General features: G+C 36.5%; 1 protein-coding gene across 1 annotated transcript; it reads right to left on the bottom strand.

Annotated features, from left to right (window-relative positions):
* Positions 1–854: 854 nt before the first annotated feature.
* Positions 855–25,220, bottom strand: LOC139150217 (acyl-coenzyme A oxidase-like protein). The gene is made up of 17 exons (XM_070722443.1): positions 25,041–25,220; positions 23,658–23,754; positions 18,812–18,895; positions 17,429–17,515; positions 16,770–16,868; positions 15,994–16,192; positions 14,820–15,025; positions 13,809–13,843; positions 13,075–13,191; positions 9,038–9,191; positions 7,947–8,036; positions 6,709–6,818; positions 6,021–6,132; positions 5,251–5,338; positions 3,466–3,536; positions 2,831–2,932; positions 855–1,202 (listed from the first exon to the last, which is right to left on the bottom strand). Exons 1-17 carry the CDS (start codon positions 25,217–25,219, stop codon positions 984–986), a joined length of 2,049 nt encoding a protein of 682 aa, XP_070578544.1. The 5' UTR covers position 25,220; the 3' UTR covers positions 855–983.
* Positions 25,221–25,633: the final 413 nt, after the last annotated feature.

Genomic DNA, 25,633 nt, shown 5'->3' with positions numbered 1-25,633 from the left:
AGAATACACTACACATGGCAATAAACCACATGTGTACTCTGTAAAGTCCAGAACAGAGTTTAACCCTATTGTCATAATCTTGCTCTTATTGCATTTTTTTTTCTGCCTGATCTTTATTATGAGCTGAACATTCTTCATGAAATTTTACCATTTCAGTTACAGAGGTTGAAAGTCACTGTACAGAAAAGGAAAATGATGTTTAATGTCTTTTGACATCTAAAATGAGTCTCATAAACATTTAGTAGCAACATCCTGTTGTGTAATGCCATTGATCTTCTTGAGATATAGACAATGTTTTTTTAAAATATGCAAAAGACACAGCATTGTAACATTGCCAACAGGATGTGAGTGGACCCAGTATTTAAACATCACCTTCCTTTGAAACAGGTGACAGTAAATGATACAATCTGTAATCTAGGCTAGATCATATACTTTCACCGGAATGAAAGTGAATTTAAAAGAGAAAGGGGACTCAAGCAGGGCATTCCTGTGATTACTTGAGCATATTACTTTTCTTTTGATACAAAAGTATATTCTTTTTCTCAAGACACAATATTCTTTATGATATATATTATTGATCACCAGGTAATGGTTTCAACTCTGTTTGTCGACATAGTCTACATAATGTGATATTGTGTCCTTGAATTTTTTGGATGCTATACTTAAAAAGCAGAACTTGTTAGTAAAACAGAATTAACGTGAACAATATCACATTTCCTAAACCTAGAAACACAGCATTAATGACAAACTTTTGTTCCCAGCAACCGGTCACTGCGCTCACAGGTGCTGCAATGGGTTGGGTAATGTGCTGTACTGGGATTGCCTGGGCAATTTCTTTTTTTGTGGTAAAAGGATCAAATTACATCAAAAGATGTTAAATGTATTGACTCTATTGAAAATAAGTTTCAGGATTGATTTGATAATTAGCTATGATTGCACAATCCACGGTCGAGCATTGTTTGTAAACCATCAACAAGTTCAGCTCACAGCCGAGACTGGATATGCTGAGATTTTGTTGTACCCTGCTGTTTGTCACTGGGTTGACTTTGTCTGGATGTGCCTCCGTTTTCAGGATAGTACGCCCACGGTGCAATTTCACTGGGAATTCCAGCTATAGGAGCATGCACACAATTTCTAGGCAGTCTAAACGCCTCTACAACTTGCAAGGCAACTTCTTTGGACTCCGAACACATCTTGAGGTACTGTAACATTAAAACAAAACATTACATATTAGTAAATTATACTTTGCATCTCTCAGTAAAGCAATTTCTGGAATATACCCTTGCACGTATCAAGGACTATTAAGACAACAATAGAAGTACTACAAACTCCTATGAACGTCAAGATTTTAGAATGGTTGTGATGGCCACCTTGTGGATCATGTTTCAGCATTACTTTGTGTCTATATATTAAACTTAAATTCCAGTCAAGTGAGGTATACCATGATTGTAAATCATCCTTTATGAGGAGGTCACCCATAATGCCATGCACTCCTTACATAATCTGTTGTGTTTCACATCTCCTTTCTCAGCTAGTTTGTAACAAACACAACTCTCCTCCACTTCACACCCACACTTCACAGCGTAACAGTTCATAATTGTAAACTATAAAAAAGCTGAAGTTGCTGGGATAAGAGACCACTATTCAAGTCTGAAAAAAGGTGCACGCTAACATCAGTTCTGTAGTTTATGGTCGATGGACCATTCACAAAGTAAGATTATCCACTTGTGGTGCAGTCAAGTTTGCTCATTGTCCATACATTCTTTGTTGGACCAAGTCCATTGGTAACCACTTGTCAAGTTTCCTCATCATCCATACATTCTGGATTGGACAAATCTGTTGATAATTATGAGTCTCTGCAGGGGCCCTGCAATGCCAACATTAATGGTCAAAATAAAAAATTTTGACCTAAAACTACTGAATTTGCTCAAAACTGGCACAGAACCATGAAAACCTGGACAAATTTTGTTCTATGCAAGTATACATACATATTACAAGTGTATATACATGGAAATTTCTATTCCACGTTTCATTTTTTATCAAAATATATGTTGCACAATATTGCAGTATTGTCTTTCACATATACATCACAATTAGGCTTTTAACCCAATATTTTTGACCAGTGTTAAAACGCCTTTTACGGTTTAAACTGTCTTTAACCACTTTTTATCTGGTTTAAACTGTCTTTGACCACTTTTTTACCCTTTAAACTGCCTCTGCTTCCCAGTTTTCAATGACTTAAAGTGTAACAAAGTGCTTCCTGCAAACTGAATTACTGTCATCTAACTGAACCATTTTTCAAATATTTTTGCTGACTTCAGTAGATTTATTTCAGAGCATTGTAAAGTTTTGGATCAACTGCGGTATGACACAGTTCAGTGACTCATCAGGGTTGTCAAACCCTGTACTCTACACTGGCAGAGGGGCAGAGAGGTTTCAACGTGGACGTGGGAATCCTGACATGTCAGCAATTGTTACGCTTGAAATGAAACTTTAGCCCTTTCACCCCCAGTTCCCTATATACAGGTCCAACTTTACCATTGAAAACAATGGATTTGGGACAAACCATGGTGGTGAAAGGGTTAGACAGCATTGATGGCTGTTCAGCACTGATTTGAAACCTGAGAAGATCCAGAGCTATGATCCCTGGATTTGACAGCAAAGCATAAAGACAGGAAGGAAGTGGTGAACTGAAAATAGAATTCACACAATGAAAGATCATGTCTTCATGCTTTTTATTGATGTTTTTGTATGCTAATATAGGTTGGATGTTCTGACATTGTGAGAGTCAATGTACATAAATGATACGGCTTTTATCAGTTAAACTTACCATATCACGTATTTCTTTTGTATGTGTGGAAGATATATAACCCTGCTCCAGGAACCACCCCCGGTCTGAGTAAAGACAATGTAGGGCATATAACCTACAAAACTGAAAAATAAAAAAAACTCATAAAGATTTGTGTCTTTCAAAAAGTCAGGACTGTGCATTGTGTGTAGATAAGTACAGTAGCAGTTTGCTGGTATCAATTAAATATTGTGCAGGCATCACGCGACAGACGATGAACTGTGCCCTAGTATCTCTGCCTCTGGTTTTGGCATTCTGCCGAGTCATGCTTGGCACAAGAAAGGCAGAAAAGAGAAAAGTAGGCCACAGGCAAAAGTAGAAACGTGTATTGAATTTGCTGCTTGTACAACTAGGAAAATTTGTCTCAACAACGTTCCACTTCATAATTTTATTTATTACAGAGGTCATAGGTCAGGGTATGGCATATGGGGAAAAAGGCAGAAAAAGATTTCATAAAAGATGCTAATTTATGACCTGGAGGAAATGTTACAAGCAAAGGGAAATCCAAGAAAAAAGCACGCTTTTTCCCCTACTTTCTGACAATGACAAGCACAGATAAATTCCTCAGTATAATACCATCTACGATATAAATCACATCCATCGTTTCAATGCTTTACCTTCTGTAAGACCTCTCTATCACCTCTGTATTGGCATTTTTCCACTGCTGCCATGAACTGTTGCAGAACAACTGTACAGAAATAAAAAATGAAAGAGTAGAGTGAAGTTTCAACTGCTATCATCGACCGCCATCAAAGTAAGGGGCCGTCGATAATAAAAGCTGACGCACGACAAACATAATTCTTTCGTTTAGGGGGGAGGGGGTAAAAGCTCATTTTGTTTTATGTGTGTCAAAATTGCATAAGGTTTTTCTATTGTTTTCGAAGTGCAACTTTGCAGCGAGAATGCAAAACTACCTTCGCGTTCATCAAAACAGAATGACCACAAAATACGGAGACAGAGAAGACAACGAAAAGACATGAATGTGAAATAAAAACTTGTATGCTTTTTCAACGTGAAACATGTATGTGAAACATTTTCCTACGTGCGAAATACATTAAACTGTTCTTGACTTTTTATCTTGACTTTTTCGTAATTTCATTATCATTTCTACAAAGCAGAAAGTAGTCAAGAGAGGAATTTGTAAACTACTGGTAAATTTGAAAGCTGTTTAAAGACTAATATTTCAAGAAAAATGTTGTTTTGACAAAAATTGAGAAAATTACCCTAAAAATTTACATATGCAAGTTTCATAGGAATTTTCATAAATAAAAATTAAATCACTGTCAAGGACTTTTCAATCACGTTTTGAAAGCTATTACACAGGCAGTTCTAGAAAATATGATGTTTTGACAAAAACTACAATACAAGATTCCACTCAGTTCTAGATAATCATCCAAACATTCCACACATCAAAGTTGGTCATATTTGGTGCGGTAACTTATTAGTTATAAGCTCCACAAATTTGGTCTACAGACCTACAGACTGACAAATGGAGAAATTGATACACAGACTGACAGTGATAACATTGGCCCCTGGTGTTCCTTAAGCACACTAGGCACCAAAAATCAGAAATGAAAAAATAGATAAAATGGTGTAAGGATTATCATATGAAACTCCATTGACCTACTATTGCTTCTTCCACATCAGAATTTAATGTGGAATGTGCCTTGGGAACAGTTATTTGGACTCTGAAATTTTTACAATGCTTTTCTGATCTACCACTTATGGGAGCACATTTTAAAGCTCTTGAAGTAAGAAAAAAGTTTACCTCTCAGATTTTGGAAATTAAAAATTGTTCCCAACAGACTTAACACAGAGGTGGTAGCCATTTTGAATTTAAAATATCGGTAAGTGTTAGGTAATTTGTTTTTCTAGTACTAAATTTTGCATTGTGACCCCTGATGTTTTTCTTGATTTGGTAAGAGAATGTTTGAAAGTCTCATTGAGGAACATTGGAGCAAAAGTTTAGGTTTTTCACTTTCAAGGCACACACCACCTTAACTAAAATCCATGTACGGTATAACAAGTGTTATGCTCTATTAAACACCTTTTGTTATCATTTTGCTGGATAATTTATTTATTCCTTATTATGATACTTTTTCTACCTTCTCTTTCCAGGATATGTACACAACTATAAAACATAGTGTAATTTAAACCCATTGGCAACACTTAGGGATTCCTAAAGTGAAGCTTTGCTACGGCTGCCTTACTCCCAACCTATGCACAACATTCATTACCGTTCATTCTGTTTCCTACATTTGTTTTGTCTGTTAAAACTAATAAAGATATACGGAAATTGGGATTTTCATATCATCATATCAATATCAGAGAAATTATTAACAGCATTTTCTTAGAATTTGTTTTAAATAAGAAATATAATCTATGCAGGAAGAGAACTGTACCTCTCTGAACGAAACTCATTGCCATGGTAACAGCATGCTGTTGGCATGAATTCCAGGCACTGAACGGCTCTTCCTTCTTAGTTGAAACCTGTTACAGGAAATAAGTTCATGAAAAAAAATTCAAAAAGAGTTTCACTTTCTTAAGAAAGTGACAAATACTTCAGGATTGTGGGAAAACATTGCATGACACCTGATAGTTCTTTGGAACTTCACTGAGGGTCAAACATTGCCCACGCAATTTTCATCATGAATTCAATATGCAAATCACGAATTTGATACTATGAGACTTTACATACTGGTAATGGCAAGAATTCATAGGTAACGGTAGTCAGGAATGGTAAACATCAAATCTGCTGAGTAAAAATTGCAAACACTGAAAAGTTTATGAGTGATGCTGCTTTTTTGAAAAAAATTATTCAAATGAAGCTGGAAAAGCTTTTTTTTATAGAAAAAACGTATGCACAATGTGTTGTGTCAAATTTGAAAAAAAATAAAATTTTAAATTTTGAAAAAACTTCCATGTTAACATCCTGACCACCCCAACAGAAGATCTAATTGTTCATCCCTGAAAGGGATAGCTAAGAAGCCTCTCTAAACTGACCACTACAATCTCTTCAATAATAATGGACCTAACCCATAAAGTTTCATATGCCCAAACTAAAACTTTTATAACATGAAAATACATACAGACAAAGGCAATAACAATTCATCAAAAACACTTTCTCCCCACTTTCACTTTTGAGTTGGGTGACCTGCAAAAGCGGTGGTACCTTGTTAAGAAGTCTGGCTGCTAACGTCCTGAGCTGCTTTCCTTCCCGGAACATCAGTGCCTTGAGAATGAACTGGACGTCCGTGATGGGGTGAATATTCACAGCAAACATGCTGGAAAAAGAGAAAAAAGCCAAATATTTAGTAAAAATATCAACAAAAACATATACAATACTATACGACAAAGTAAGGAAGTGAGAAATGCAGGTTTTCATATAAAAATCTTATCTTTCACATGCATATTTTTTAGTATTTTTTTATTCTATTTAAGTGTTGAATAATGCAGGCAGCAGAACAGTTATAAAATGAAACCAAAAAGTAGTTTGAAACTAAAACTGTAAATTATACTTTCGAGAAAGTATTTCTCTTTAGCGTACAGCCTTCCAAAGAACTCAAAATACCATTAGGCTGATACCAGGAATAAGTGAAAAATTTTCAGACATAAGATATTTCACAAATATTGCCATTTTGTCTGTGGGAAAAAAGCTAGCAAAAACTACGCAGGTTTATCGTTTATCAAGATATGAAAGCGTAATTGCCATGGAGATTTCCTTTGGAAATCAACCTGAATTATATTGGTCTTTTCTGGAGCTGCCGATGACACTTTACAAGATTCAGTAGAATGCAATGGTCAGTTAAGTGTGTGAAAGGTGAATTCATCAGTTGATTCAGACTGAGAGTTTTTCTTACCTTGTCTGTACCGAGTTCCAAAGTCCGCCAGCAATAAATGTCAGCATTCCTTTGATTTTACTTCCTCCGAACTGTTGACTGTAATGATCCAGCATTTCACGGGCCACTTGCTGTCACAAAACAAAGCCCATTGTTCAAGGTTAATGGTTAAAATCTTGACTAACAAAAATGTCCAAACTTCACCAGAATTCATGTTTCCACCAAAACGTACACTCAAGACCAGGTTGTTCAGTCCATAGGCATCTCGAACATGCCTGACGAATAATTGACAATTCCCATGAACGTTAATTACATCACATACTGTTGCACGATTTATAGATACCAAAATAAACCCAGAAAATATGAATTTCTGGCTTAAGGTAATATGCACCTCGAAAGTGAAAGACTTAAACTTTTGCTCTAACTTTCCTCAAGGAATCTTTCAGTCATTCTCTTTCAAAATCAAGAATAAAAATAGGGGGTCACCGTGCAAATTTTGGTACTAGAGAAACAAATTACCCAAGATTTACCGATATTAGAAATTCAAAATGGCCGCCATCCTTTTGTTAACTCTATGGAGAAAAATAAAATTTTTGAATTTCGAAAAACTAAGCCGGTGAAAAGTTTTCTTTCACCAAGAGCTTTAAAATGAACCCCCACATGTGGTATATCAGAAGAGAATTGTAAAAGTTTGAGAGTCCCAATGTCTGTCCCCGAGGTGCGTTCTACCTTAAGTCTAAGACTTGGCAACAATCTGACCACAACCGTAGAAATACACAAACAGGCTGATAACAAGAAGGCCTGATGGTAAGACAGCATGATTTTGAAGTGTAACTCATTCTAATGGTACATGTCTATGTACCGCTTACTAGAGCTGGATGGGTGGGTGAAGGGCAAAATTTCAGAAAAAAAACATTTGGGAAATAAAAATAATGGTGCCTATAAATGTATTCTGGGATGAAACATTTCACAATTCTGAAAAGTAAAATTGAAAGCTGTAACAGAATAAATGCATGTACCGGTATGATTTAGTTTGAAGAGTTGGCATGCAAAAAGCCACCAATTTTTTTTCGAGTTTTTTAACTCATTATTATCATTAATTGAACAGTCATACAAGAGCCTCTTTTCAAGTATAAGCAGTGTTGGAAAATGTCAATGTTGAAAAATGCAGGTCAAAAAATTATTCCACACAAACTCAAGCTAAGAATAAAGATAATTTTGCTTCTCAGAAATCTTGCTGGCTTTTGTTCCATTCTCACCTGCATCAAAACCATGTTATCACCATCAAATGTCACAAATACATCTGAGTCAGTCTTCAAACTGGCAAGGCGATTCTCTGCCATATATCCCTTAAAACAAACAGCAATACAACTACACTGATCATTGCAAATCAAACTGATCATCATAGATTGAGAAGATGGGCAGATGAGTAGACTGAGCATTTCAAAGTACAGCGCATGTTCATGCTGTAGAACTGAGCTTTTCCAGACTGGCTTGAAATTTGCAGCGGAGTTTGAATTCATTAAGTCTATGATATTTAGTGATATCACAGTAGAAAGTGACCACCTGGTTTACGCAGGCAGGTAAAATTTTCAAGAGTTTATTGAGATCAGAGGCCAGGTATAACTTGTGTACAGTATGCAAAGCAGAGCAAGAACTGGGCCAACTCTACCTTAGATTTCCGTTTCTTGATATTATTGTTTTACTATTACTGTCAGTGAAAAATTTGGTAAACAAAGAGATTTTTTGTTCATGGTGATATCCAATGGGACTGATGTGAAAATGGATATTTGTCTGAACTTTTTGATAGAACTATTGGGATTAAAACCTACAAGGTTGACTAAAAGTGGTACCACTAATGTTATGATGTAAACCATAAAAAAACACAGTTTAAAGGGATTGGAACAAAACACAGCAGGAACAAACGCAATCGTGTAATGGACAATACTTGTCTAATCGTCAGTCAGAAACAGCAAAAGTCGTGCATGCTATGCTATATTTAGCAACAAAGCTCCAATCCTGATCAACATTATTGTAAATGCTTTAATGCTGGGGAGCACCAAATATTTCAATGGCCCAAGTTTTCACACGGTGGCCCTACCAATTTAAGAACATTCTAACACACAAATTGAACAGTAGCAAGTGTGACGTCATACTCCAGATATGTACCTTTCGATTATCACCTTTTATCTTAATTTAGGGTGTGCCACTTTTGATAAGACCGGGGCCTTTGGAATTGGTGGCGATATTAAATAGTCATAGATTTATGCCCTATGTACACTTGAAATTCCAATGTGAGTATCCTGTAAAATCGCCCATAAAAACACAGCTACATGGCTGTATGACTCACCATGCCACCGCACAGCTCTCTGCATGTCTGTAAACACTTGATGTTCTCCCATGTACTGTAGGCTTTGAGTGCCGACGTCAACGCTTGTAAATATCGGTTGTCAAGTAGTTCTTTCTTCTCATTGTATTCTGTATCCATAATTTCACCTGCATACCTGCAAACATGATTGTGTGATATGAAAAATTTACCAAAACAGAGAAATGGACTTCAGACAACCTGGATAGGCTAGGTTACAAGTATAAATTTTGGGGTCCTTTCTACCTTATTACTAGACTCAAGAAATAACAAAAAAAGGACATCGTAACTTTGTCTAACACAAATCAGAACCTGTAGTCCTTAAAGGGACAAAGTCGGCGATTTTTCATGAATTTTGTTTGATACGAGATACTACATTGTTTGACATGTTGAAAGATCCTGAATGAATGGGTGACCATGCATATATTCAACTCCGGTTTAGACACGAGACATGAAACCAACGAGATAACGAATTAATGGTCATGACTATTAATTCATTTTCGCCATGGTTTCATTTTAAGTGTCTAAAACCGGGTTCAAATATATGCATGGTCACCCATTTATTCAGTATCTTTCAACATGTCAAACAATTTTAGTAGTATCTTGCATCAAACTAAATTCACGTAAAATGGCCGACTTTGTCCCTTTAAGCTTTAGAATACAAAATATAAATACAAAATACAAATTATAAGTACAAATTACTTTTGATCTGTATCTCACAAATTTATTTATTTATTTATCTATTGAAAGTCATTTTCTGAACAGGTTGTCATCGAAGAAAAGCTTCAAAATGGTCATTTGTATAATCATGATATGACTCCAAGATAACCTGTATATTTTATGGTCCATTGAAAATCCTCTGTGATGTTTTGAGCCGATTCATTGGTAAAATATTCTTGTGTTCAACTCAATAAAAATATCTTTCCCTGATAAATGTTATCTTTCATTAAGATTTACTTGACGCCTTGTTACATCAGTTTTGTCACCTGATAACCCGAGACCCATTTGTACATGTCAATACATGATATAATAGTCAATCATTGCATTGTGATGATGTGTTCAATGTTCCTTCAAGTTCATGGTCTATTTCATGAATGTACAGTTATGGATTTTGAGAGATTATTCTATAATTTCCTCACATAGACAATCAAATTATTTGGACATTTACTTTTTTGCATTCACCAGGCTGGACAACAATCTTTTTGGCCTCTAAGGTAGGATATTACTGATTCCTTAACACTGCAGGTCACTTCAAGTCGAGCACCTTACTCTACAGAAACAGCTGGAACACGCTGTGTGTGCAGGTCTGAAGACATCATGAGCTGCCCACGCATCATGATTTATTTAGACTTGTGAGCTGTTTGATCTCACTTAAAAATCAGTTCAGTTTTTACGGAAAATTCTCTTTAAGTGGCATATCACTCATTTGAAAGTTCTTCATCCTGAATGCCTTATTTCACAACTAGGAGGTTGAATTCAGTTGAAGATAATTCCAATTATTATTTTCAGTTAAGGTGGCATTGCACATAACACCGCGTATTTTGCTCAATATCACTCTTTTTGAAAAGATTCATTCAATTTTTATTAATTTGTTAACCCAAATCAAATTATTGGTAGAGTTCATGTTTTAGCATGACAAGCAGTTGTAAGTTTGGTGAGAAAAACAGTGTCAATGTATGCAAATTTATGCAAATTGCCCGATTTTCTAGTTCTAGCTTCTTTTCATTCCCATATTTAACATTTAAGAAAATTGAACTTCTCTCTGGCTTGGTCAAATTTTCTGAAATTTTCATATTACGTGCTTTAAATACTATTCAACAAAACTATAATTTTGTTTGGCAATAAAGCTCTTACATTTTGAATAAGAGTCATTTCTATTTTGCTTGTCGTGATTTTAATCACTTTTTTGAATGTCAGTCTTTCAATGCCTGCTATTTAAAAATGAGAAAGAGCCGAGCAAAATTGTCATTTTATAGTACATATACTCTAGTTGCAAATGAGATGCTACATTTCATAAAATAAAATCGTTTTACTTAATTTTTAACTTAATACCAAAATTGAGGTTTTCTACCCTATACACCGTGACCTTCACCCTTCAAGTAAACTATTGCTACCATACTAAACAGAAGATTCTCTGCTTTCAGTAAATACAACATATCAGGGGATTTTCATGTCATCTTTGATAAGAAATATGGCTTTGAAAGAAAGTGTTGGTGGCAATGTTACCTTAAACCTTTTCTCAAAAAATATCTGCAGGAGTCTGCAACACCCCATTACTTACATTAGGGAAGATGGACATAGAAAGAAATGTGGGTTAAACGGTTCTACCAACTTGATAGTTCCTTCTGATTTGACACTCGGTATCCATTAGTATATAGTGCAAATATCAATCTTCAGTTTTGAAATACTGGATATATTTGGGAATCAAACGAAATACTACACTAAACCCTTTCAGGCCAAAACCCTTTTCATACAGATGATGCAACAAAGTTCCTGGAGTTTGTTGATGCTGTGAATTATTTGGAAATTGAATTCACAGGATGCCTTGAGGTGTCCAAAGCAGATGACAGGCGTTCTACATAATTCACCTTACTGAAACAAGGATCACATTTTCAAGTTTATGATTCCATGACTTACACGATAAAAATTCGACAAACTGACACTTATAATGTTGTTGTTTTTGGTCCAAGCCAGTTTCTCTTTGTCTTTCTTATCTTTGCACTGTCTGACTTTAAACATAATACAAACAACAGATGTCATTGAGGAAAAGATTTACAAATCATCGTAAAATAATAAAACTGTAGGTGGGTTAATAGTCTGTCTTGGGGTTATTAATCTTCTGACGATGAGTTATTTTTGACCACTGAAACACTGTGTTGTTATGTACTCTCTGATAATTAATATACAATTCTTGTAAAATCGTGCAAGAAGGGGGTCATCTATGTAGAACCGGGATCAAAAAAGTGCAAAAATGCTGAGAAGAGGCCAGTCAAATTAAAGAGTTTGGGCAATCATATTTCTAATGAAACAGATTCCTTTTCAACTACGAGCCTGACATTTCTCTTGAAGAAATTCGCAATTTCAACCCTGTCAAACCCATTTCCCAATACAAAGGTCCAACATTTCCAAAGGAGACCATGGATTTGTACCAAAATTTGGTAATAAAAAGGTTATTATAACCTTGATGCCTGACTGTATGGTGAAATACTGAAATTTCCTGTACATAAAAGGATCAAAGTCTGAAAGTGCTGAATAAATACATGTAGCTGTAAGATCATCAAAGCTGAATCAGACGAATACAAATTCAAATGATATGAGCAAGGAAGAACTTTACGTGGAAACCAGTATGCTATGATGCAATGTCTTCCTAAATTCTAGTCAGGACCTATGTGACACAACTAGTGGCAGAATTTATGGGATCTCATATAAAGTACTTTGCAGTAAGTGATACAACCACTTCTGTTCCTCTTATGTATGTTTTGTAGCTACAACAAATTTACTGTTAAGGATACAGTCACTGTGGTGTTTTGGTGTCTTGAGAAAAACAAACAATTCATGTTACCCATCCCAGCACTTAGATTCTAAAGTTATTGAACATTGAAATCAAATTTTTCTTAATTTTACATATTTAGGAAGGGTTGATTTCAGTGTGTTGAATTTAACATAGACAACCATACATGTACGGTACTTGTGAATGAAACATTTTCTTGACTAAGGATAAACATACCAGATATATTTTAAGCACCTGACTACATAACCCTAATCAGAATCTATATCTAAGATTTTCCTGCAATAATCAAACATGATTTATTAAATCTTGCTTTAATCAGAACATCTTTACATACTAAGTTATAATCAGTCAGAGATTAAAAGGTATCATGTTCCACTGTGTAGGTGTAGCAGTATATCATGGATGTGACCTATGACCTCCCCCTACAGTGTCAAAAGTATGCCTGTAGTGAAAACAATAGGGTTATAAAAAAGAGCCCTGCAATACCAGTGGGTGGTGTGAAAGTCTTTACCTTTGTGCAAATAAGAGTCCAAGACACGTAGCCAGGTGAGGCATCAGCCTGACTTGCTGTGTTTGGTAGTCTAATATGGCATACTCTGGCCCACCATTAGGTCCAAACTGCCGGCGCCTGCAGATAATAGAAAAACAATATTTGAAAACGCCATTGTGTGATATCAGGGTCACATTATATGTACCGGTATATAAGTCAACTGGATCAAACTGATTAGTGTTAAGAAATTTGAATTTTACAAATGTCAAATAAAACTTATTTTCCGAAGTAGAGGTCAAATTATTAGTAAGGTTGAATTATAAGGGTTTTACGGTAGTTTCCATTGCACATTGTACACTTTTTGGGTTGACTGTCAGTTGGTAAATTCACTCCTGGTACATTTCACAACAAACCCTGTTTTACAGCCCAATGATATTTTCAGGTAAACCACTCAAGTTTGACTTATGGTCTGTATTAGTTGTCCCTGCCCTAGGTAAGGGTATTCCGAAGAGTGCATTACAGCTTAGAGTTTAGAGTTATTGTTCTGTCTACAAAATGTGAGTGTTGGCAATATAGAAATGAGTTGTGGGGTGACAAGGTACCTCAAACTGTTGGCTTATCAAATATTGAAGTGTTAAATGAAGAGAAAAACAGTTCTTTAACTCACTGACTTCAAAAGTCTGTGAGTTGAAAAGTCAAAACGTTTATGGCACATTGCCAATGCATTGACAAAGAACTAAAATGACAATACTTACTTCAAACAGTATCTGATAGCTATCTCCAGACCAACCTACAGGAAACAAAGTTATAGATGTCATAAAAAGCCAACTGTATCATCCATTATCTTTGCAAACTGTGATATTTTTTGGTCTCACATCTCCAAACTGGAAGAAGAATACCTTCTAGCCTTGAAATTGTTTTATCTGGTGATACAGCCAGCTTCCATATCCATAGTCAAGCTGAAGTTAGGGATGGGGTGAAAGACGATTTGGCATTAGTTAAAACTGAGTGCTTCATTGGTATAATTTGTTGTTTTACAAAAATACATACGACATACTTTCAAAAAAAAAAAAGGTATGATATACCTTTCAACAATCTTTTCAGTTGTTTTATACTGTATTTGTTCTATCTTCTGTATGTAAAATGCTATTTTTCCAAAAATGCACAGATTTGTGTTCATAAAATACACCTTTAAGTTTTGTTTAACGCGTTGAATTCTAGTCTCTGCTTCATTTGTTTCCATAGAACACACTGCAATGCATCCATTTATGTGCTGACAAAGTGCACACATGCAGGACTGGACTCTCATTCGTCTTCAGCAATGATGTTACATACTGAATTCACGACATGAACAAAGGAAGTATTTTGTGTGAGACAATGTGAACAGAAAAAATCTATCATAAGATTTGAGAATTTTGAGACAGTAGATAATAGCCAGCTAGAGCTTTGTCACTAGTTTATCTCAATTATCCCAAGTGGTCACTTTTCCCAACAGCCAGTACAATACTGAATATAGTGGAAAATAGGAGCAATTTTTGATGAACTCAAAAAACAAACTGTCATCAATGTGATTTGGTGAGTGGTATGTTCACAGCCCAATGATGCTCTGATTACGGATGTTTATTTTTGAAGTGTAAAATTTACACATTCTATCGGTAGCTGTTTTTAAAATGAATTTCATTGTCTTGAGCACAAAAGACATCCCAAAAAATTCCACTTCTTCAAGAGAGATTAAAATCTGCAAAAAAGCACCTACACGCACTTACCTTCATTGATGTTGTACCCTGAAAAGCTAACGCCAATCTGGTACCAATCATGGCAGCCAGCATTGCATTAAATCGTTTTCCATCACTCTGTATTGATGTGTTGTACTCTCCTGACGGCATGACTTCAGCGTAACGATTTAAAAGGTTATTTCTGGGTATGCGTACGTGATCAAACGACAGCATACCGTTGTCTACACCATTTAAGCCTGAATGAAAATACAATACAACCAGGCATATTAGTCAGTTTCTTTCTATGACAGATGAAGTTATTCAAATTAATTAAGGAAATATCTATGAATGCCATGTCCCAGAGTTATGCTGAAAATGTTTTGAGAAAAAGTACACAAATATGCTGTGCCAACTTTAAGAAAGAGAAATAATACAATTTTTTCATATAAAATGTTCTTGAAGACCAAGATTTGCACTGCCATATAACCAAAGCAATCAAAGTTTTAAATTGTCAACTTTTAAATGTATACTGGAGGGAAATGAAGCCGACATTCTATGTAATACAGCGCCCTCTTGAGACAGGATAAGGCTTACTGAAGCAATTCTGACAACTTTTTCGACACAGTTGCTGGGAATATTTCTGATCTTACGATTTGATCATTTGAAAGATTTCCACTATTTTGCCCGTTGAAGAATGTTAGACCTCTTAAAAGTCTGTACTTAAAAGAGTCGCATCGTTAAATGGCGATTATTTCTTGCTGATTTGTAACATGTAATGAGAAGTCAGTTATCAGAATTTTGAAACACAGTGAGAGTGTTCAAATAACATCAGACATTGCCTACCACACTGACAGAAGAGATCAATGTTGTGATGACCTAATATCTGGTATCTATCACAAGTAACTGTAAAACACATTGAAAACCTCTGTGTAGAGTCATGAACAATTGAAGATACATTTGAAACTCAAACCTGTTCTCATACATCAACGTTGGTTGAGTTTACAATCAATTTTTAGAAGGCATGTCATTTATTATAAAAGAAAGTATGACAATGTCCATTTGTTGAAGAGACTTCAAACATTTCTTGTCACAGAAAAACACACTCATATATCAGCAACTTTGCTCCTACAATTCATTTTCTACAATTTATATCTCTCTAAAAACATCACTTTTATCACATAAAACAGTGCTACTACATGAGTTTTTCCTAAAAATCTTTACCAACCTTCTTTGAGTCCCATATCAGTGACTGTGATGCCAGGAAACAAGCCATTCTCATCTCTGATTGGTACAATAAAAGCATGTGGTCCTTTTGATTTTCGGTCTACTATAAGCTGTGCAAAGACGCAGGCATAATTTCCCTGGAGGGCGTTGCCAATATAGATTTTCTGTGCATCTTCACAGGGGGTGTTGATCACAAACTCCTACAAGAGCAGTAAGAATGTTTCGTTAACAACAGAGCAATTAAAAAACGATCACTTTCTCCCTGTTGGTGTCAGCATAAATCACTTGAAATCCTCCCTTTTTACGGATGTACTCTGAAGTGATGGTGTGACTCACAGACATGCCTATCTGTCAGTAAAACTATGCTATTTACCAGGTTTCATACAAAAGAGGCAAAGCTATTGCTTGTGTGACAGCACTGATCCATAAACAATATCAGTATACCATTGTAAGTGTGACATTGACTGCATTTGATAGAAATCTGCCAAACTGTCTGTTTTAATATCTGTATCTCTGGCATGCAAGTCAGAGCCATTGAAATGTGATTTTCATCATTTTCTGTGCAATATGAGTATCCTTTTCTTGCACGCATACTGTAATTCTGGCAAAAATTTCACTTTTGAATATCACTGATACAACTGCGACGACATTTGAGATCAGTTCCAGCACTATAACACTTTGTGCTGTCACTCATAGCTATCCGTATGTCACTGTGGATATACAGAATTCACAGACTGGCTTAGGTATCTGGGTATTCTTCTTTGAATTCCTACTCACTTGTGCTCCTGGATCATAATGTGCTTCTGTCTGTAGCTGTCTGACATTGCTGCCATGGCCTCTCTCACTCATGGCAAACATACCGGTGAATTTCAATTCCTATATAGATTCAGAAAATAAAAAATCTTTATCTGACCTCTGCATGCTATGCATCAGAGTGTTGGTACAGAGGAAACTCAATATGCAAATGAATTTATGCATGAGGAGAATTAAGATTGTTCATGTGAGCATGATCAGCATTAATTCTGAGAATCAGAGGTTAAGAAAACTGCAACTTATATCCTCTGTATTTATAATTCTATCATTACACACAATTTCTGCTTAGATGATTTTCTCTACCTATGAATTGGCAGATCTTGCTACAATTGAACAAAGTCTGTATATACTCTATCAGCCCTGATATTGAGTATAACATCTAAAGGAATAAATGGGACCAAACAGACAAGGTTACACAGATAACCAAAGCCTGAGGAGTCCCACAACATATCCCATCAATAATAGATGTACAGCAGCAGTTTTATAGTACATGTCTAAATTTGACAACTTGTACTGTGTAAAACCGTTTTCAGCATTCATCAAAATCAGCTATGATTTCCACTTCAATGTACTTATCACTAATGATTACAATAAATATTGCATAAAGCTGTGTAAAGACCTACCTGAAGCGGCATAAAATATTGTTCAATATGTTTCTCTGTACCAAGATTGATGACAGCACCACCAAACAACCATGCCATAACACCCATCTGAAAATAGACCAAAATGTAGCCATTATCAGAGTGACAGTCAACATTCATATTCAAGTACATTTTACTAAAACCATGCCACATTGGTTTGTTTACAAATTCAATGTTGGGCATGTGACGGACAACCCCGATACTGATGACATCATCAAGTTCGCAAGATCTCTGGGACCACGCCGTCAACGCAATCAAAATAGCACGTCTACGTGTCCTGCTATACGTCACTGGCTGAATGACCTGCGAATGAATTTATTTCGCACTTCTCTGTTCAAATATGTAATGCTGTGTTTAATAGGATACAGAACTTTGGCAATGGAGGCTAACATTCTATTCTGGAGCATTCTGTGCGTTACATACGGATCACAAAATGTAGTTGGCTGCAGGAAAGGTTGGGTGGTAGTGTGAAATCCTGGTATCGATGTAAAATCAATGCATGTATGGCACAGCCTAGACTTTTCCCAAGTATAGGCAAATAAATATCAATTTGAAAATAGAGTAAACTGAAGTAATAAACTTCAGCAGATTGTCGCGATAGTGGTGAAGTGATTGCGAAATTGAAGAAACACACTTTTGCAAACTGTCACAAAGATTTGTAGGGTGTGAACACGATTGCCTTGGCCAATCAGTATTAAACTGCTGCCCAAGCCAAATGACCAGGGCCAGACTAGGCACGGCTGATATCTCAGCAAAAATTTAGGAACAAAACTGAAGTTACTCAAAGAAATTTACAGACCTTCGGCCTTAGTGCATTTTTATAAAAACCATTTTGAATTTAGCAGCTATAAATTTCCTCTCAAACTTGAAAGGCAAAGGACATCATGCAATGGCTATTGTCAACTTCAAAACGTCTATATGCTCCAGCAGTCTGCTAAACTTTTGCACGTTTCTTCACAAAGTCGCCAGGTTTGGGTTCATCAGACCACTTGGAACAGTCTGGATTTCTATGGATGCCATAGCAAGACTTGCGTAGATATGGTTATGCATGCGCGGTAGTGTGATTTCACTGCGTTTCGTGTCAAGTGAATTTACTTTTATAAAAAGACTCAATGGACACTCTAAAAAGACTCAATGGACACTCTATACAAAAGCTATGAGTCTACATAGTACACATGTTTAGTTTGTACATGTAGTACTTTTCTTTGCTGAGAAGGGACAGTGTAAAATTATGATAAATAAACTTGATGGCCCGAAGCCTTGCAATTTATCAAGATTATTATGGCTGTTGCTTTTCTGGGTCTTGCTTTGAGATAGTTTCACAAGGCTACAGAACTTGATCTTTACAAAGTGTATATCACATACCTTGACCCCGACAGACAGATCTGTAGCCGACCCAACATCACCAATCGCCAAATTCTTGTTCATATACCCATTTCGATGTCCGACCTAAAATACACAGAGTGTGTCAAAATTTTAGTCTTTATGGCTATTTAATTATCAATGAAAAAATATTCGATTTATTGTACAGCCAAAATCCTGCAAATTAGATAAAACTTATAGCTATATGTCAAACTATAGCTTATGGGGTCTGTGGTCTAATACACACAAGCCACCAAGTCTAATGTGCTCATGTTTTCAACTACATAACTACAGACTTAAAATAGAGTAAAAAAAATGGAAGAACTCTTTTACATTCTGTCTATGTAGATGAGTAATACGACAGACACAGGGAAATCAATGCTTTTTAATAAAATGAATTAACTTCAGAGATATTGGAAAAGTTAATTAAAGTCTATAATTTAATTAAGGGAAACGCAATTATATTAATGTAAGAGGTAGGAGATTAAACCATGGTGGCAGTCTATTATCAACAGCGCTGGATGTGGAGGACTTCTGTGTATTCATCCATGAAGTAATCTTAGTAATAATGATGACTAAAGACTGATTTATTTAACGCTGGAAGCTTGCCAGCATTTAATACTATGGGCTAGACTGTATAACATTTTACAAAAAAATACTCCTTCAGATGCAGTGCCTATCAAACACTGGCTGGTGTACCTTGATTTAGGGAAATAAGTAATCTATAAACATGTTTGCAAATTTAGCTGTTTTATTTTCACATGAATTTTACGAACACTCGTGAGTATAACAAAGATCATCATGTGCAGTGATTGAAGCCATTGTCACTTACTACTACTTATCTGCAGTAATTTGTGGTGTGACTTTTGTTTTTAATAACTTTTGTTCGTGTACTCTCAGAGGACCACTGTGGAATTAACTTTTTCTTTCTCCTTTTCCCTGTTTACTGAATATTGTGCAAATCGCAATGAGGCAGTTTGTGCTTACAACCAATGTCCCTCAAAAATGTGAAAGGACTTTGTCAAAACCAACATATCAAACCAGTTCTACGTGGCAATAAAATCGTCAACTTGTTCACATTTTTGAAGTACAGATTTACATGTAGGTCAGCAAGTTGTGAAACAGAAGTGTTGAAATACAAACAGATATACACTACATGATCAGTGACTAATAACACTAAACATATGATCACTGTGTGTGACAATGCAATTGGCAGTGTCAGACAGTCTTTTGACATATGCCACAAGCCTTAGGGAAATTCCTTTGTTATTTAAATATTCAATCAAAATGAAGCAAAGGAAAAGCTTGTGTATGTTACAACTTTGCTATATCGCGAATGTAGCATATTTTCATGTCTCTACAAATCAGATGACTTTATTTGTGCCATTGACCAATATACTGGTATGATACAATTAGTGACAATCAGTGGAAGTAAAGCCACAGTCTGGAGGTACTGTATATAACATGTTATCACATGCACAAGCCAAGTTTGTCGTCTCCGAACAAAAAATACGGGATTTATTCTCTGGTCGTTCTACGTCACGACAACCCGCGTCTATGTCATCAGTTTTGGTGCGTCGGACCTTTTTTTTGTCGATCTTCGGTGTGCTCGTAAATATGTAAACAAACAACATGGCGGCCGATGTTTCTCTCACGATCAAAAGTCATGTAATGAAATCGATATTTTCACAGACTACGACATTACTAATCCGAACAATGAAAACACAAGAGTGTACTGCCTGTATATTCCGAAGGAATTACGTGAATAATTTGCGGAAACAACGAACTCGAAGCTGGTCGCGTATACCGTGGGTTCCGTACGCATTGCAAACAGGGTCAGGCGCAACGTTTACAGTGTTCGCGCCATCGAGATTCAGTCGATATTTGTTCCCGAAAAATAGCGTATCTTCGCCTGTGATAAATTTCTAGGACTATGCTATCTCCGAAATAGAGTATAACTTTGCGGAAGGTAGCCTACGTGTAGACCGAGAGCTCTCATTTGCTCCACACACGAACGAATGTGAGCGCTAACGCACACGATGGACTGGAAATAATTGACAACTTGTGCACGGCGTACTGATATTTATTCCTAAAGTAGTTCAAAAGTTTAAACGCGGAATCGTCATGGAAAACTTCTTTTACTTTGCAAAAAATAACGAATTCTTGGCTTGTGCATGTGATAAGTATATTATTCCCTAATATTTTTCTTCGTTCAGCTTGGAAAATACTCGTGACGTAATGACCGTGTCACCACTCGTCTCCGACTCGTGGTGACACGAGTCGGAGACCTCGTGTTGAAGTACTTCTCTTCAATTTTATTTGTTGCCAGGAAAACATGGTAACCATTCAGAGTCGGAGACGAGTGGTGACACGGTCATTACGTCACTCGTATTTTCCTTTGCTGAACGAAGAAAAATATTAGGGAATAATATCTAATTAAGCTGTCTAGACTCCAGAATGTTCTTATTGTCTGTATTGAGGTATTGACTGACAGATAATGCACTCAAGGGCACCCCTTCAGAGCAATGGAGGTGGGGGGGTGGGGGGGGGTTAATCCTCATACCAGTCCAGTCCAATGTCTGTACTGTAGAAATGATCTACCTGTTGTATTTTTGAGTGTGCATTATTTTGTTTTCATGTTCAATTGTTTTCCTTGAAGTACCTTTTCCTTCGCTTCAATTTCATTTGTTGCCAGGAAAACATGGGTAACCATTTAGTGAAAGACACATCCTTTAATATATGAATATTATTTCATGCAGACTGGGGTATTAAAGGGAAACAGTCGTGGAACTGCGCCTGTGCGAGTTTCTTGTTTACAAACAATATATTTCATGCACGATATCTCGATGAACATCATCATCATAGCTGCAACACTTAAATTATATGATGTAGATTATGACACACCTGTGCTCTCGCTGTCGCTCGTAACTTTCGTAAATTACGAACAAAAATGAAAATTTACGAAAAAAAATGAATGCCCGATCGGCCATTTACGAACGATTTTGTTATTTTTGAAGCCTGATTTTCGGTCAAGATTGTGAATTCCGGGAAATACTGTCATATCTCGTCTTTCAAAACCAACGCTGCCCCTATCATCGGCGCATCGACACATGGTGATAGCTGGCTTTGGACTTTGACCTTTGATAACATGAGCATGCGCGAAAGGTTTCAAGATCCCCGGGTCTTGTAATCTCATAGTGGTGTGTCATGCACCCCATTACGGTAGTTTCGAGACACCCAAATACTCACATGCTGTCAACTTTCCGAATGGACTGTTGAAGCGGATCGAGGGAAGCGGGCAGTTACAAATACTTTGGATTGATAGTATCCAGTTGGGAAAGAAAGTTGGGCATAAAAACGGCAACTGATATGAAAAAAATACGAAACAATGAAACCGCCGAGCTAGAAGAGATCAAGAACAGTCAGCCTGAAAGACAGTCGAACTACAGCAGAACTGCAGTCCGGACCGCGCATGGTTGAACATGTACTGCAAAGTGTTTTTTGTGCAATGGAGGTGGAAGCGAGCCGGAAATCTTAGATGTCATAGATTTGTCATTTGACGATCTGCAAATTGAATTTTTCAGTCAGCTTGCCAATTTTAATAGGTTTCCTTCGAAACTGTCTCAGCAAATGTTATGAATACTGATAGTTTTCTATGATCCAGAGAAAATGCTGTGCACAGTCCCATGACCAAAAAGTTTATCCAAACAAAAAAATAAATGACGATCATCTGCAGCGTTTTAAAAGTGTAACTGTCTCTAAGAAAACATTAGCAGGATCACCAGTCTCAGTTTGCGTACTTAAATTTGATTGAGATGAGACAAAATTTGTGCGAAACTACAGACAGCCAAATGTTCTGATCAGTGGTTGTTTAAAAAGAATTTTAGAGATGAACATGGCATAATGACTGCAGCTATAGAGGCACCACCTAGTACCTATGGATGACGTGCATACTTTCAAAGTAACAGAGCTTTCCAAATATGAAAAACAGGGGACAGATTTTATAGCTTCTAAAACTTGTGCAAACACTGATAATATTTGATAATATTAATGACCGCTTCATAAATTAATATATATAATCATCAACCACTGACTACACACACAAAGGGAGTTATGATTTGTGTCACAATATACTTGAACATGTTATGTTGTGTAATAAAGATAGAGTAATTGAATAACATTCATTGGCCGTTGACCAAAATTACACACTTTATTGAAACAAGGAAGAAATTTCAATGTTACAAACATTCATGACCCATGATGTACTGTGTTATTCAATAAATCTTTTAAAAATGCGTATCAAAATATGAGTGTTCATCGTCAAAAAAACTAAAAAGGGATTTTTCATTTTCTTTTGTCTATAATGAAATCATTCATCATTTCTATCCCCTTAAAATCATCTATTGAGTATCAGAAGTGCTTGTTGAAAGTTGGTGGGTTCAGAATAACATAATTTGTGCTTACTAATATTTTTTGAACCCAATTCGTAAATTTACTAACAATTTCGAAAGGCCAGGGAGAGCACAGCACACATGTTTAACTTTCATCAATCACCATCATACCGTGGATACAGTGGTGAAATTAGTCGTATGGGTCCCATACGACCTTTAAGCACAGTTCCGACAAATGTATCCCTTTAAATGAAAACTGGAAACCAGCAGAGATTCTTGACTAAACAGAGATCTGTATCCAAACAAGAATGCAAGTGTTGTTCTGAAAGACTGATTAAAAATAAATTATTATTCTCGAACTTGGAAATTCAGAAGATGACAAAATAAGCTGTACACATTTAAGTGTGCAGTAGTACAAAGTCATTCAGAGTTCATTTTATGTAAACAGAACAACTAACCTGATCATCAAACTGTGCCTGTACATCTGGAAATTTCAATAAGCATTTTGCCCTCTGCAGAGTGACTTCTCGGTATGCTGACAATGGTAAATCAAATCTTACAAAAGAGACAAATAAATACAATATCACATGCCGTAAACATTTGGAAATGGAAATAACAACATCAAAATATGATACCATAGTTATTTCAATGGAATCTTGACAATATGATAAAACAATTAACTTAGATTTGACATGGTGGTGATTTGTTTGCTCCTGACTTTTTGTTTGTTTTGTTTGTTTGTTTGTTTAGATGGGCTGTTGTAAGCAATAGGGCTGTTTGCTGTTTCAGGATTGTTACTAAATACAGCTGTGTATGTGTGACATCTTTCATCAGGCACTGCTGCTACAAATTTGGACAAATTTTGTTAGTGTCACATATTATTGGAGTTTGTAGTCTGGGCTTATATTATTTCAGTTCGATCCCAGCATCATTTGCAGTCGGCTATGAAGTTTTTCGCCTTCACTCTTACCGTATGCATATTTTCTGAAAATGTACTCAAGTTTACAGAAAAATACATGTATATATATTTTCTTTATAATAAGAGAACAATAACATCATTTGCAAACACTGTGGCAGACAAAAGTTTTTTTGAACATATTTATTTATCCATGACATCGTTTGCAAAGAGGTGTCTGCAAATTAAGATTACAAATTTAGTGTACTTGTCTTTTGTATGCATATGATTGAGTCACTCGCAAAAAAATTTGACATTGCCTCGCAAAAATATTTGATATTGATGAGACCGATGCTTTACTATTGGCATTTACCATACCAGGGCGCTAAGTTGCTTTTTCCCTGATAGACCACAGGTTGGATCATGCCCATGGAGGGACTGTGCATAGACCTAGAGCCTGTGGTACATTTTGTATGATATACTCGATGAACCCTACTACTCTGGTAGGTTCATGGAAATACCTAGCTCTGCATGGCACGGCTAGCTGTATGTTTACCAGCTGTTGTGGAAAGAGTAGCCAGTAACATACAGCCCTGCTATGCACAGCTAGGAAATACCTGATGCGGTGTATCACTTCCGCATTTCGTCTATTTTATCTCATGCCATGGCGTGGACCATAGTATTTGACTTAAAAGTGGGCTGACTCTGTCAAAATTTGCATGGGGATTAAAAAAACTCAAAGGTCAAGAAGTTTCTCTAATCGTACGTCCATGCTCTGATGGACCTTGAATTTTTTCGTAACGACCACCTCATCACTGCATCATGCATGCACTGAGGTCGTCTAGCGTCTGTTTATAAAGTGCGATGACCATGAAACCCCTCCAGACTCCATTGCCTCCCGCCATGCCATTTCCTTGCTCCCAAATTTCTATTCATGTGATCTCACCTGAGATTGAAGAGTTCATTTTCTCCGATATAATGCCTCAGTTTCTCTTTTATTTCCCAGTGCTCTCCATCCAAACATCGGGACAGACTGGTTGGTCCGGAGTGTTGCGGACGATGTTGGGAAGCCATGTCCCCGCCGCCGCCGCTCACCGCAGCTGAAAGCCGCCAACTCAATAACATTGCCGAACTGCCCGATTGAGGGCGCACTTACCCGTAGGTCAAAAGTCTAAGTACAGGCCGAGGTACACGAACAGGTACAGGTGTGCAGGTCAACATTTAATGTACTCTCTCCCGGACCCCCCCCCCCCCCACGTGATTGATGAAGGGGACACTTGAGAATACCTGGCTGTATAGATAAATTTGCCCGCAACCTATTTCCTGTTTGAGTAATGAATGGCATTTTATTTATGGGAACAAACTTAGATTCAATTAGCTTTATGAGCCAAACAAACTTAAAAATACAGTAGAACAAACTCCTGTAAGACTTATTTCATGTCAGTTATCACCATAATACAATCATCCTGGTTTGCAGTATGGTTCACATCTGTGACTCTACTAAAAACAATAGTTCTAATGCACACAACAGTTTAAACC

This window comes from Ptychodera flava, chromosome 14 (assembly GCF_041260155.1).
Source record: "Ptychodera flava strain L36383 chromosome 14, AS_Pfla_20210202, whole genome shotgun sequence".
In the NCBI taxonomy this organism is placed as follows: Eukaryota; Metazoa; Hemichordata; class Enteropneusta; family Ptychoderidae; genus Ptychodera; species Ptychodera flava.
Note: the sequence above shows the minus strand (reverse complement) of the source record. Positions and strands in the feature narration are given on the sequence as shown.